The sequence below is a fragment of the Capra hircus genome, chromosome 3 (genome assembly GCF_001704415.2).
Source record: "Capra hircus breed San Clemente chromosome 3, ASM170441v1, whole genome shotgun sequence".
In the NCBI taxonomy this organism is placed as follows: Eukaryota; Metazoa; Chordata; class Mammalia; order Artiodactyla; family Bovidae; genus Capra; species Capra hircus.
In genome coordinates, this window is record NC_030810.1 from 110,268,656 (window position 1) to 110,283,838 (window position 15,183).

At 41.5% G+C, this 15,183-nt stretch overlaps 1 protein-coding gene across 1 annotated transcript; it reads right to left on the reverse strand.

Annotated features, from left to right (window-relative positions):
* On the reverse strand, positions 6,281-10,135 carry PIGM (phosphatidylinositol glycan anchor biosynthesis class M). The gene has a single exon (XM_005677235.3). The coding sequence runs from the start codon at positions 9,622-9,624 to the stop codon at positions 8,353-8,355; it is 1,272 nt and encodes a 423-aa protein (XP_005677292.2). The 5' UTR covers positions 9,625-10,135; the 3' UTR covers positions 6,281-8,352.

Genomic DNA, 15,183 nt, shown 5'->3' on the forward strand with positions numbered 1-15,183 from the left:
GCGAAGAAGAAGGAATAGGAGGTGATTATAAGATTCTAGGTTAGAAAATTAGGTGGGTAGACGGCATTTAGAAATGACAGGCACCCAGAAACTGCTCCCTTTCTTTTCTCAGCTGCCACCATTGACACTGGGCAAAGAAGCTCACTATCCCTGGTTCCCACTTGACAGATTCATGTACAACTTAACTCAACAAACCCAGGAGAGTATGTGGCACACACAACAGCTCGGCGACATGTGTTACTGCTGTTTGGCTCTTCTTGGTCCCGGGAACACCCAAGGAAAATAACATCAGTAACTAAGAAATAATCACTGTCCCGGGGGAACTCAGTCTGGGTAGCTCAGACACACAAGTGGGAAGTTACTGCACAATGCTATCTGCACTGTATAATAGGGGCACTGAATCAGAGAACGGTTCATGAAGGTCGTTGTTAAACTGAACAGGGGCTGGTGAGAGAGACAAAGGGATGAGTAGAACGTTTTGGCCAAAGAAATGGCAGATGAAGAGGCGTGAAGAGGTGGTGTGGTTTGGTATGACTGCAGGGTGGGTTGAGGCCCAAGAGGAAGCTGGAGTCATAGGCCAGGGCCACATCATAAAAGGTCTTGTGAGCCTAAGCTAAGGATAATCCAAAGTGTACTTAATCACTGAGTGACTTAAGCAAGGGAATTTCAAAGACAGCCCCCAATATTTACTCAGTATGGAAGGAAAACAGGTAAGTAACAAACATCTCAGAACCTAGTGCTAAAAGATAAACTTGCGCAATTAATTTTTTTAAGCTTATATAAGCAAAAATTGTTTCAAATTGGGCAGATCAACCTGGAAGTGGTTAAGAGCAGTCTACCTACAGGAACTAGGGGAAAGACTTTTACAGGGAAGAAGCAGAAGCAGAGCAAGGAAATTATGTGATTGGCTATAGCTCAAGGTGTTGCGTTATTTGGAAAAAACTTACTTAGCTGTCCATAATTAGCTTTCCTTAGGTTTCGGTTTGAGAGGTTAAGGCCTTCTTAACCTTTACAGGCTTAGGTTTTAGTTTGCTCATGCAGGCTGCTAAGGTTTTAGAACCACCTTAGTTAAATAGTCTCCTTATTTAACGAGTTTAACACTAATACGCACCATGTTCTGTGCTGGCTTTGTCCAATGGGTGGATTAGTGAAGCGCTTCCAGTTACTTTATGTGTGTTTGCTCTTGCCATTGTCACACTGAATCATAATCACCTTTCCATTTGTGTCCTCTGTGAGACACTGTGAGCTCCTTGAAGCGAGGAAAGTTGTCATAACCATCCTCACACCCCCAGCCTAGCTGAGTGCATGGAACAAGACCAAAGCATGGAACAAAACAAATTCAGGAAAAATTTACTAAATGAGTGAATGCTCTATTGGACAACTTTCCCCCAAACTTCTGCCTTCTAGAGTCCACATGTAAATGATAAGAGTAACACAGAGAGAGGAATGGTAACTTCGGCTCTGGAAGATGTGGGTTCTGGTCCTATCTTATGTACTAACTCTGACCTTGGGCACATATTCTGAGCCTTGGGGTTCTCATCTGTGACAAAAGATTCAAGAAAATCCTCATATCTCAAAATAACACGTGAAAGTACTTTGTAACCCTGCTCAGATTAGTTTTTATATATATATATTATTTTCCTTACAAATTAACATGTGATCAAAAGTAAGGAAAAACAGAGCTCCAAGTTATTCTATTACAGGCCAATAAAAAATACTAATGTTAATTGTATTTCTCAACTAGCATTCATCTTCTACTGGATACTGTGCATGCAATTCTGGTTCATCCTCACACACTCCCATCCATTATACCGTCCTTCCTGGTGTTCTTTAAGCCTGCCAAGCTCTTTCCTGTCTCAGTGGCCTCCACTCAGCAAGGTACACTCTTCTTCAGGGAGCTTCACGAGTGCTAGGGCTTCGCTCCCTTCAGGTCTCTGCTCAAATGCCACCTCAAGATGCCGTCTGCAACCACTTTATCTAAAATAGCACCCCTACTTCTTACTGCCGTCACTCTTTACTTTCTTAGCTTGCTTAATTTTTCTTCGTGACAGTCGCCACAATCGTGTATTTGCTTACTCTTTGCTTCCCATGAAACTGTAAGCTCCGTGAAGACAGTCTTTGCCTCACTCACTCAGAGACGCATCTACGTTGCTTAGAACGATGTCTGGCACATAAAAGATACCTGGGGCCTTTTGTTATATGAACAGCAGTTGGTAAATAAGTGAAGTTTCTCACTGTAATCACCTGTCACCTTACGGAATTAAGGACTTGCAAAATACAGAATTAGAATCAGAACACCTACTCTTTTCACTAACAAGCCGTTTGGTCTTGGAAAGTCACATGCTTCTTAGCCTCTATTTTCTTATCTGTAAAATGGAAATAGTAGAATACTTTCTACTGCCTCATTTTAAGAATCACAAATTGTTGTGGAACTTAATGAGGTCTCCTATAGAATTTATTATATTAATGTTTGTCTTTACTGTTAACTCTTCAAGAGTATGGACCCTGTCTTACTCATCTATTATTAGACTTGGCATAGGCCTGGATCTATAAATAATCACCAAAAGGATGGAGAGCAAAGGTTAAAACTCCCTTTGTGAAATCACTGAGCTTCAAATATTCACACTACAAATTATCTTTAAATAGTCACTATGTCATTTCATCTTATATAGCAGATATAACAATTAGCAAAGTGTCTGAGCAGCTAGAAATATTCCCATTTTGTCTGGTTTTTGTTCAGGGTAATGAATATGAATGCTTGTTTTGACTAAATGAATGGTTCTCCTGGATCAGCACTGAATAAATGCTTGCGCTATTATTCTGATGATTCTCAGCTAGACAGAGGACATGTGCTTCCATCAACATAACGCCAACCCTTGAATGACCCCTCAACACAATGGAGAAAAGAAGTGCTGTGTAACTTAGGGGCTAAAGCCAAATCGCCAATGTGTAGTGTCAGCCAAGGTATGACACGAATGCACAAATACAAAACTGTCAGGTCAGAAACAGAAATCTGAAAAATCTGTGCATACATTCTCACACATAACTACTATCTTCTCAGAGAACCAGATCAAAATTAGAAGGAATATAGCTTATATTAACAGATAGATTCATTGGAACAGACTCTGATGCTGGGAGGGATTGGAGGCAGGAGGAGAAGGGGACAACAGAGGATGAGATGGCTGAATGGCATCACTGACTCGATGGACGTGAGTCTGAGTGAACCCCGGGAGTTGGTGATGGACAGGGAGGCCTGGCATGCTGCAATTCATGGGGTCACAAAGAGTCGGAAACGACTGAGCAACTGAACTGAACTGAAAACAATTATTTAATACAAATCCAGGTTCTTTTCCTATATTCTAGTAAATTGGGAGAAAAAGACAAGTCTAGATTCTAAAAAGAGTTCCTTCTTTAAAGGCTTGTAAACAGATGTGAAACCTGGGGAGGTGATGGGGAACAGCTTGTCCTAGGCAGGCATAAGCACTTTGGGTATATTAACTCATTTAATTCTTACAAACAATTCTATGAAGATTATATTATCATCCCCAATTCACAGATGGAAAACTAATTTATCTAGATAGAAGAAATCTGTCCAAAGTTACACACTGGGATTTGAACCTAAACTATATAAATCTGTGTTTTCTTTTGTTATACTTTTAGTATAGGACATGAGTTTTAACCATATGAATGCACTCTGCAGAAGGCACATTGTAGGACAAGAGGAATTTAACAATAATTTGGAAATCTTTGATTTATAAATAGAAGGCTAACATGTGGCTCAGCAAATCAACTTCTTAGACCAGGCTATGGAGGGAAAGGACATTACAAAGTCAGCAGTACCAAAGAAATTATACAATTTGGTGAGAGGGTTTGGATGTGGGAAGGGGTTATTAGATGTCTGGAACTACTAAAGTTGGGGAATGACATAAACTTTTGCCCAACTGCAAGAGAACTGCCCCTCAAGCAAATAAAAGAGTAAGGACAAATTGATTGGCAAGGCAATTGTTGCGAGTAGTGCTGAGTTTCATTTATTTTGCCAGAATCTCCACCTGTTGCATCCAGACACTTTGGAAAATCCCAAAGCCTAATATAGTGGAAAGGTTATGACATGTAGTCTGGCAAAATGTGCTTCAAATTCTAGCCCTGTAATTTATTTCTAGGCCATTTAATCTTTGAGCTTCTTCATTCATCTATAAGATGGAAGCACAAATATCAATTCTAAAGTGTTGCTGTGAAAATTAAATGAAACCACATATGGCAGCATAGGTACCCCGAATCATTTAGCCATGAAAAGCCAGAACTTATCATCAAGATATAAAATCAGTTAATCACTTGTTGGAAGAGAGAAGTAGATATCAAGAATCTACACACGGGGAATTCCTGGCGGCCTAGTGGTTAGGATTCTGGCTTTCACTGTCGTGATCCAGGTGCAATCTCTGATCAGGGAACTGAGATCCCTCAAGGCTCATGGCCCAGCCAAAAAAATCTAAACATGTAATCTTTTATTTGGAAAACTTATTAGGGATGATTACTGTCCTGCATTTTCTTAGGAGGAAGACAGAAAGATTTGCACAAAAGAATTGTTCGGTCGACTTTGATAGAAGGTAAATCCCTTAGTTCTCACTTTGCTTTCAAGAACAGGGAAAGATCCAAACTTCCTAATTATGGATTATTTATCATCTCTTTCAGGGAATCTTTGAGATCCAAGAATGTCTATTCTTTAAAATTAAACACAAAATAATTGGAGAAACTTGAAAATGGACAGGATGCAAAATTATATTAGATAACAATATAATAGTTTTACAGGAAGAGTATTTTTACGCAATGCATGCTGATGTACTTACCGGTAAAATTCAATGATGTTTTCAACTTTGTGTGGTTCAGGAAAAAATTGTATGTAAATAAAGCAAGCATGGGAAAATGTCAGTTGTTGAATTTAAATATGGTAGGCATATGAATAATATTTAAAACTGTTCATGGTAAAGCACTGGGTATGAGGAGGGGGGAAACAAACAAGAAATTGCTTTTAAGGCCTGTCCCACATGAAGGTTTCCATCTTTTCCATTTCTACTCATTGCACAGATGGTTGAGGTAAGGGTGGTACAACAGAAAACAGCTGGAGAAGTAATATATTCAGTAATATATTCAACAAGTGAATTAACTAAAAGACAAGTACTGCAAAGCTTTTGAAACCATGTTATGTCACTCAGAGTCACTCAGCAAGGTGATGAGAAGTCAGTAACTGAAGAATATGGTTTTAAGAAAGAGGTCCTTTCAAATGGACCTAATTCAGGGACTTTATCTAGGGATATTTAGGGACCACATTTTGAAGACATTAAGGCAAACACAGAAGAAAATAAGTCATGCAGTCCCTCTGTTTAGAACACACACCATCTTGAGAAGCATCCTTCATGTTAATAATTAATATTTATCTATAAATGGGTATATTGATCTTAAAGGGTGGCATAAGAACAAAAAGTATTATATAGGAAAAAATCCAAAGTGCTATTCAATTTTAAAGTGTTATAATAGGATTAATAATGAAACCAAAGGACTTCATATGAAAAGAAGACAAGAAATTTTACAAAACCAAAAAACAAAAACAAATGAAAAAAATTTAAAAGCCCAAGAGATCAAATAAGATCTTTTCTTGAGTTAATTTACTAAATGACTTGTAGCATAAGAGAACACTTTCAGCATCTTCTAAGAAATGCCTGTAGTTCTTTGGTAGAGAATTTCTTATAAGGCAGGATTTGCTGATGAAATTCCCTCCAAAATCCCAACAGAACCCCACTGATTTCTAAGAATGTTAAGGTAATTTAAAATGTGGAAAATGTTTACTCTTATGATGCATTTATAATGTGAACATTCATATGATAGAGTATTATTTAGCAATTTCAATGTAAGAGTAAGGCACAACAAAGAATGTTAAAGTAAAAAAGAAATGAATAAGTAAATACACTTGTGACTATTAAACATACCAAAAAACCAATTATATTGAGATGTTGGAAATCTATTTCTGATTCCCTTTCCCTCCCAGTTCTACCAGGAAAAAAAATTTTTTTTAATTATTATTATAAAAGGATGAAGAAAAAAAAAAGTAAGACTGCTATGGCTGGAAGGCCACTATTGAACAGTCATATACAAACGTTAATGTTGCATATGAGACTGTTACAAGAAAGGTCTCTGTCCTCAACAATTAATTCTCTCCACTACTTTCATCCAAACAGCAGCTCATGCAAAGTCACCCATTCTCCCCTTCTTCTTCTTCTTTTTTAAAATATTTATTTGGCTCCATTCTGCCAGGTCTTAGTTTTAGCACATGGGACCTTTAGTTGTGGCATGTGGGATCTAGCTCCCTGGCCAGGGATTGAACTCAGGCCCCCTGCATTTGAAGCACAGAGTCTTATCCACTGAACCACCAGAGAAGTACTCTTTCTTTTAAATGGTGGGTTGTAAAAGGTATCCATTTAAGAAGTGCTGCCAGTAATAGCATTCTTAATTATGACCTGTCTACAGACATCTTATTTTCAGACATTTTTAGGCTTGAACTGACATGAAATATACTACTTCCTCTGCAGTTTTTTTGGTTTTAGTGAAAGAACAATGTTGTCACATTACTCATCTTTTACTATCAAAATCATAAAACCAAACTCACTCATTGCTAATACATTTAGAGTGTTAGGGAGTCCCCAGTCTAGATGGGTTGGTTTTTTTTAGCTTGCTTGTTTGAAACTCACAAAGCATTTTTTTCCTAGAAAATTAAGAGTAATAAGGAAAGTGCATCTGGCTAAAGCCCATTTTCACAATCTCTCCGTCAATTTCCTGGTCTAAAAGACTAATGGCTATTAGAATGCTTCTTACACTTTTTAGGAGCCTCCTATGCAGGTCTTCATTTCTATCATAAAATTTTCATAAGTGAGGTATTTTTAAGCTGGTAAATGCCTATTAATGATTTTTTATCACCTAAAATCTCTAATCATTTTAACACTGATAATACTTGATTAACTTATATTCTGTATCAAAAGTCTTTTCTAGTGATTAGAAAATTAAAAACAGAGACAAAAGAGAGTTCTAAAATGTCATAACAGTATGTGACCTCAAACATCAAAAGCAAGATGCTATTTTAAAACGTTGGGAAGTTTAAAGATGAATGAATTTATCTTTTTAAAAATATATATTTATTTATATTTATTTGGCTGCACTGGGTCTTATTTGCAGCATGCGAGATCTTCATTCTTTTGTTGTGGCACATGGGCTTAATTGCTCCGTGGCATGTGGGATCTCAGTTCCTTAACCAGGGATCAAACCCAAGTCCCCTGCATTGCAAAGTGGATTCTTTACCACTAGACTACCAGGGAAGTCCCAAGACAGATGAATTTAAATTTAATCCTTTTTGGATAAAACCAAACAGTAAATTAATACCACTAGAATTAAGTGCTGAAAAACTAAGTTATAAAATACATGAAACATAACTATAATTTAAATTCTATGGATTCTTTATCTTCTAAGCCCCCAATTTTAATACAGAATTAACTTTCCCAACTTCAGTAGTATTACTTAAGACTTTATATCTAAAAGCTATACTTTAGGAACATTTTGAGTTTTCAGTTACCAGGAAAGCCTTAGAACAAAAAAGTGGGGGATAAAAGACAGTTTCAGACAGTACCACCGTATAACTGTAACAAATACTGGCTTAGATTTCATATCTTGACTGCGTTCCTCTATCCTTTCTACAAAAACCTTTTAGTATCTGATTATTTCATTAGCCCTTCCATTTTCAAACAAGAGGACTGCAAGGAGATCCAACCAGTCCATTCTAAAGGAGGTCAGTCCTGGGTGTTCTTTAGAAGGACTGATGCTGAAGCTGAAACTCCAATACTTTGGCCACCTCATGCGAAGAACTGACTCATTGGAAAAGACCCTGATGCTGGGAGGGATTGGGGGCAGGAGGAGAAGGGGACGACAGAGGATGAGATGGTTGGATGACATCACAGACTCAATGGACATGAGTTTGGGTGAATTTTGGTGATGTACAGGAAAGCCTGGTGTGCTGCAATTCATGGGGTCGCAAAGAGTTGGACACGACTGAGCGACTGAACTGAACTGAACTGAACCTTTACTTCCCATCACGTCCCGGATGAATGAGTCCTGAGATTTCCCAAAGGATGAAACTCAATTATTGAGCCCTCTATAAGTAAGCAAACATTCATTAAAATTTGTTGGAATAGTTTTATGCTCCAAACTGAACTTTCACTAGAGTGCTTAGGATGTTCAAAAAAAATTTCTCCAAAGCTCTCTCTGATCCATTCAGAACAATCAGAATCCAAGTCGCAGAAGGATTGGAGCATATCAGTCATATTTGGTTCTGTCTGTCAGGGGTTCCTCCTTGTAATGGGAAATTATTTGAATGAGGATGGAACAGTTGATAAGGAGGAAGAACAAACTGGCTAACCAGATAAACAGAAAGGTGTTCTTTCCTTGAAACTCAAGAACATAAGCAGGAGCCAGCCACAAGGCCTGCCCAATGAACCATAACATCAGGAGAGCCACAGCTCTTCTCCAAGGTATTCTCACTAGTGGCATCACAAGAGGCAGGAGGCAGAGGTACCAAAGAAAGTACTGGGAGGTGCAGACTTTGTTAAATGTCACAAAAATTGACGTATGAAGAAAACAGCAAAAGACAAGGTCTCTGTAATAGGCGAAAGACACTGCTGAAAGTAAGATGAACTGCGGCAGGAATGCGGCAATTCCCAAGGAAAAACTCCACTTGCTCTCTGCGGTCAAATACAGCATGTAGAAGTACGGAGAGAAGTTGTGTCGGATATCCCGCCTGGTCAGGTGATAAAGGTAGGCGTGCTCCAAAAACTCCCAACCATATCTGTAATAAAAACCGAAGCTCAGGGCAAAAAACGTGAGTCCAGCAACTGCTATGAAGAGCAGCACAGCCCGATGACACAACCTTTTCAGGAATTCGTACAAACGAGCCTGGAAAGAATATCGGGATTGACGGAGACCTTCGTCACTGTCGCGTTCCGGAAGCAAGTGGAGGGCAATGGGAAGGATATAGGTCACCGGATACATCTTCAGGTGCACTGCGAAACCATAGGATACAGCGGCACACGCGACGAGTCTTTTTTCTATTAGGTACAGGGTCATAAGCACCAGGGAGGCGACAATCGAGTCCGCATTGCCTCGGCTGGACACCGCCATAGGTAAGGGATTAAGAAGCCAAAAGACACAGTACCCGCAAGCCTGGCGGCGACCCAGCCCCTTAAGAAGCAGTAGCCGGTATAGGAGGAAGGCGGTGAGGAGGTCGAAGCTGATGAAGAGAAACTTTCCAAACAGTTCATTGAGATAGATGTTGGGAGTGAGTAGCCACCCCAACAGGGGAGTGTATCGGTATGTCGCCCTGAGATAGGGGGAGCGCCCTTCCGTGACGAAACGCGCGGCGTCCGTGAAAACCTGGTAGTCGATGTCTGTATACCTCACTAGCAGGGTCCGGTCCTGGAAGACCCCGTAGAAAATCAGGGCCACTCGGGCAAGGAAGGCCACAACAAATACCCCAGCGGGGGGAACCCGCAGATTCAGGAACTTATCTCCCCAGTGTGTCGTCGGGCTCATGATCTGACGGCACCACAGCAGCTCAGTTGCCAGCGCTCAAACTGCCCCGGAATGTTTAATCCTCGCTTTGGTTCCTCGCTTCAGAATGCCTGCACGTCTATCAGCTAGGCGGCCAATCGAAAACAACTTCCGGCAGGAAGATCCGCCCCCGTCCTGCTTCCGGCCACATACCAGGGGCTGGATTCTCAGCGGCCCCTGCGGCAGAACTACCTTCTGCACTGGCTGTCTCGCTTCCGGTCCTTCTCCGGCGAAGGCGGGATTTCCGGTCTTTGGGATAGGCGACTTCCGCTTGCCGGGCCGGCTGGCTCAGGGTGTACTTCTGCAGAGCTGGAAGTGTGTTATTTGTCGGTGGCCGTGTACTTCCCCCGCCTCTACTCCAGTTGGGGAGACTGACTCCTAGAGCGGAGCAAACTTCTAGCCACATCCCTCTGGCCTGGGCGGGAGACCCGAGAGTGAAAAAAATAGGAGTGAAGGAAAAATAAACCTGTGATGATTTCTCACGCTTTACGTCTCCTGCTCGAGGGTAATTCGGGGGCCGGGGGCGGAAATGAGGTGGGTTGTGGGCTACCAGAGAGCCGAGCTGGGATGAATTGAAAGGAGGCCCAACGTGTGTGCAATATTTGGGACATACTTATATTTTGAAAGTATTGTTTATCTAAATTTGAATTGAACTGGTCAGCCTGTATATTATCCGACAACGCTTGGTGGAGGAACGGGAAGGGAGAACGGGAAGCTTCGTAGGGTTCCTAAAATATGTCATGCCCTCGCACTTCGGAGTCATTGTATTTGCTGTTCTTTCTGTCAACGTTGCCGTCTCCTCTTCAGTCACTACGTAACCCTTCACGCTTCGGCTCACCTGTTAACTCCTGAAAGCATATCCTGGCTCTCAGCTCACTTTTTCATCAGGCACTGTGATTTAGATGCCATTCCGCTAAGGGACTTCCCTGGTGGCTCAGACGGTTAAGCGTCTGTCTACAATGTGGGAGACCCGGGTTCGATCCCTGGGTCGGGAAGATCCCCTGGAGAAGGAAATGGCAATCCACTCCATTACTATTGCCTGGAAAATCCCATGGACTGAGAAGCCTGGTAGGCTACAGTCCATGGGGTCGCAAAGAGTCGGACACGACTGAGTGCCTTCACTTTCACCTTTCTTTCTTTTCGCTGAGGATGTACAGACAGAGGCCAAGGGCCTCTAAGTTCTAGAAAATCATTCCCACAGAAGCTCCTGTGTCCAGTGCCTGCTGTCCCGTTGCTCTAAAATTCCCTTTTGGAATCACTATCCCTGTAATATACCATTTGTCAGTGATAACTGTTTTTTGGTTTCATTTTCCTAGTTTTCTGTCAGGACACTTTGAGTTCTTTGCGAATAGAGATGATCTTGTTCTTCTCTGTACCTCAGCGAATATCGCATTACCAGACTTATGGCATTCGGTTCACGTTGAATTGATTTTCCAGGTTACTCATAGCAGAACCTCTGGAGTGTCATCTTTGGGGATGCTTCCAACTCCCAGTCCTTTTGTCTTTGAAATATCCGTTATTTCAAGTTCTACCCCGTTTACTCATCCCACTCCAAAACCCTGTTCCCATGAATTTCTCACCAAGGACTCTAACCCATGATCTCTTGCCCTTCTGTGGGCACTTATTGAACTTATAGTCTGCACTTTGGAATTTCATCATTTATTTTATATTGTATTCATAACCCTTTCAATGAGATTGTAGGGTTTTTGAGGCCAGGGGTTATATCTTATCCTTATTTTTTTTTAATTACTTGTAACTTATTACAGTCTTAGGCACATGGTACATGTTCAGTAAATGCTGACTTTCTTGACTTTACAGACTGATCCTACTTCCTAGGGGAAGTCTTCTATACTAGCATAAGGAAAGTAAATGACTCCATCTCGTCTGAACATGCAGCTCCCAGGACTACCCTCCATGCATCCCTCATACAATTTACATTTATTCTTTGGATGAACTGTCTTAATCTCACACAGCCTGTATTCATATTCTGATATTACTTTGTCATTATCTGTGCCTTGCTGCTGTGCTGCTAAGTCACATCAGTCGTGTCCGACTCTGTGCGACCCCATGGACGGCAGCCCACCAGGCTCCCCTGTCCCTGGGATTCTCCAGGCAAGAACACTGGAGTGGGTTGCCATTTCCTTCTCCAATGCATGAAAGTGAAAAGTTAAAGGGAAGCCTCTCAGTCGTGTCCGAGTCTTTGCGACCCCATGGACTGCAGCCTATCAGGCTCCTCTGTCCATGGGAGTTTCCAGGCAAGAGTACTGGAGTTGGGTGCCATTGCCTTCTCCAATCTGTCCCTTAGTATAAATATATACCTTATATTAATAGTTCAGTTTTTTTGGCTGTGCTGGGTCTTCGTTGCTGCGGGAGCTTTTCTCCAGTTGTGGAGAGCAGCAGCTACTCTCTAGTTGCAGTGTGCAGGCTTCTCATTGTGATGGCTTCTCTTGTTGCAGAGCGCAGGCTCTAGGGCACATGAACTTCATTCAGTATTTGCGGGATCTTCCCAGATCAGGGATGGAACCTGTGTCTTCTGTGTTGGTAGGCAGATTGTTTGCCACTGAGCCACCAGGGAAGTCCCAATAATTACTTTTAACCTTTTTTTTTTTCCTTGCAGTTAAGTTTCTTGCATCATTCAAATGATGATGATGATGATGATTTCTAATAGCCAGCTTTGCTGACAACTTATTTGCAGTATGTCCATCGTCACGCTAAATGCTTAACCATGTAAGATAGTCCCACATTCACAAATGAAGAAAAATCAAGGCTTATGGAGGTTAAGTAATGTTGCTCAGTCACATAGTCAGCTAGTGGCAGAGCTGGAACTCAAAAGCAGATGGCCCAGAGTATTCTTAACTACTGTATGGCTAACCTGCAAATAGAATGTTGATTATGACATCTAATTTCCCCCTCTCCCTCCCTTCATCGATCTCTTGTTCGAATCTTTCTGATATTTTCTCTCACTGTGATTTATCTCTGATATTCTTTTCCTCTGCTAGTGATAGATAAGTGAGGGCTGGTCCCAGAAGGTAGAGGATATGGGAGGTAGATGTCTTGAGTATTAACTTAGTTAATCCCCCAGAGGGAGAAAGGGGTTCCTTTGGGTGGATTGGTTTAGATACTGTGGCAGAAAAGCCTCAACCAGTTTGTCCCTATAGAGCTTAACCTAGTAAACATAAAACACATCAAATTTGGGAAATTAAGGAAACAGTAAACAGCTAATCAAAAGAAACAAGTTTGGCTCAAAGCGAGATGTAGATAGTGTTTGTGGGACTTAAGAAGGGAGTAGATTAGGGAAGGTAATTCTAGGCAACATTCCTATTTCTAGGTGAGACAGAAGTATCACGGCACTGAGGACCCCATATTGAGCTTTTTGCATTGGGCATAGGAGTTATGTCTTCTCACTTCTCCCTGAAAAAGCTACATTTTTTCAAATGCTCCACTGTTCGTTACCTCTTGAACTATTACTTAAAATTCTTCCTAATTCTCCCTCTCATTGTCTGTCTCTTGCTTTCCAGTTTTTTAGAACGAGTGGCTAGGGAAAACACACAGACACGCATACCTAAGCCCCGGCATCGTTAGTGAGGACCTTGGCCTTGGTTACTGCGCTGTGTGTGCCCTCATTTGCTTTTTAGGTCCACTATGTCTATTCGTCCCTGTTCTTTCAGCATCACACAGTTTCCCTGGCCCCCTGGTTTCTCATTAGAATAGGCCAGTGGCAGGCATTAGCAGAACTTTGGCAGTGGCATGAGTTCCTCTACCTAAGGCCAAGGCTCCTGCTGAAATTATAGCCCTCTCCCTTGGCTACAACTCTCACCAGGTTTCAATGACAGTCCCTTCAGATTTAAGGCTAGTAAAGCTTCCTTAGAGAAGGGCATGGCAACACATTCCAGTATTCTTGCCTAGAGAATGCCATGGACAGAGAAGCCTGGCGGGGTACAGTCCATAGGGTCACAAAGAGACATAACTGAAGCGACTTAGCAGGCACACACACGAAGTCTTCCTACTGTTCCAAGTCCCTGGGTGCTTCACCAGCCCTGAGCCTCCCCATACCTCTGCAGATAATCTCTTCATTAAATCATGTCCAGTTAGCCCTTTGAGTGTGAGCATCTGCTTCCTGCTGATGCCTTAATTCAATCCCCTTCTTTTTTTGTCTGGATCTTGCTTATATTTCTTGCTTTGTAATTTCTTTTGAGTCTGTCCCTAGTTCTTTTTGTGCTCAGCATCCTGCACCTTAGTCCAGACTTCAACAGCTCAATTTGATAACAGTATTGATACTTGTATTACACTAGGATCTGTGGCAGTTGCCTTTCCCCTAAGGTTTTGCCAGTCTCGAACTGGTTCAGTGTCTCCTGGTTCTCAATTCTGCAGCCAGATTGTTATTCATAAACAGTATTTTAATTAGATGCTTTCTTTTCTCAAACATCTTCAATAGCTCCCAAGCCTGTAGAAAAAGTAAACTATTTAACCTGATATTAAATCCTTCCATTATCTTGTGTTTTAAACTTATTCACCGAGAAAGCCCTCTATTCTAGGGTGTTTTTTATAATATAATTTTTATTTTATATTGGGGTACAGTTAATTTACAGTGTTGTGGTAGTTCCAAGTGTACAGCAAAGTGGTTCATTTATACACACATATATTTTTTTTCATTCTTTTTCAGATTCTTTTTCCATGTAAGTTATTTCAGAATATTGAGTGTAGTTCCTTGTGCTATACAGTAGGTCCTTGTTGATTATATCTTAGGTTTATTAACCATTCCTTAAATATACCTTTTGCCTTTTTAACTGTGATACTTTTTTTCATGCTGTCCTACCTACAAAGGCTCCTGTTTCTCCTCACTTATTTATCTATTACTTGTCTTTCAGTACAAGAACAGACTTGTCTCCCTCTTTTCTTTCCATCCTTCGTTCTCCAGTTCTGAGCATCGCACCTGCAGGTGGGCTTCCCAGGTGGCACTAGTGGTGAAGAACCCACCTGGCAGTGCAGGAGATGCAGGAGACGTGAGTTCAATCTCTGGGTCAGGAAGATCCCCTGGAAAAGGAATGCAGCCCCCTCCAGGATTCCTGCCTGGAGAACCCCAGGGACAGAGGCGCCTAGAGGGCTACGGTCCACGGGGTCGCACAGAGTTGGACATGACTCAGGCAACTTGGCACGCGTGCCTGCTGGTGCACGCTAGATGCCCAGCTGTACTGGCGACCCAGCACTGACAAGAATCGCACTTAAAGTCACACAGCACTTGACGTCTAGTGAGTGAGGCAGATCTTAGTCAGATAACGGACAAGCAGCAAAATTGCAGCTGTGACAAGTGTAATGCAAGGAGTACATGATGCAGTCACAGCTTTTCACAGGGTTCTGTCTACTGAGAGTTAACATGGAAGTTTGCAAGCAGTACAGAGAGTTCTCCAGAAGGAATAGCAGGTATAAAGTCAGAAAAAACTGTATGCACCTTGATGGTATGTTTCGTGTCTTGTTTGTCTCTTGAATGGTACATTTCTTGTAATAGGAACTCAGTTTTTGCTGATTTTTCTTGAATCCTAT

Bases quoted from the DNA above. Each gene is read 5' to 3' on its own strand.
- PIGM (XM_005677235.3), bottom strand. From the start codon at position 9,624: ATGAGCCCGACGACACACTGGGGAGATAAGTTCCTGAATCTGCGGGTT.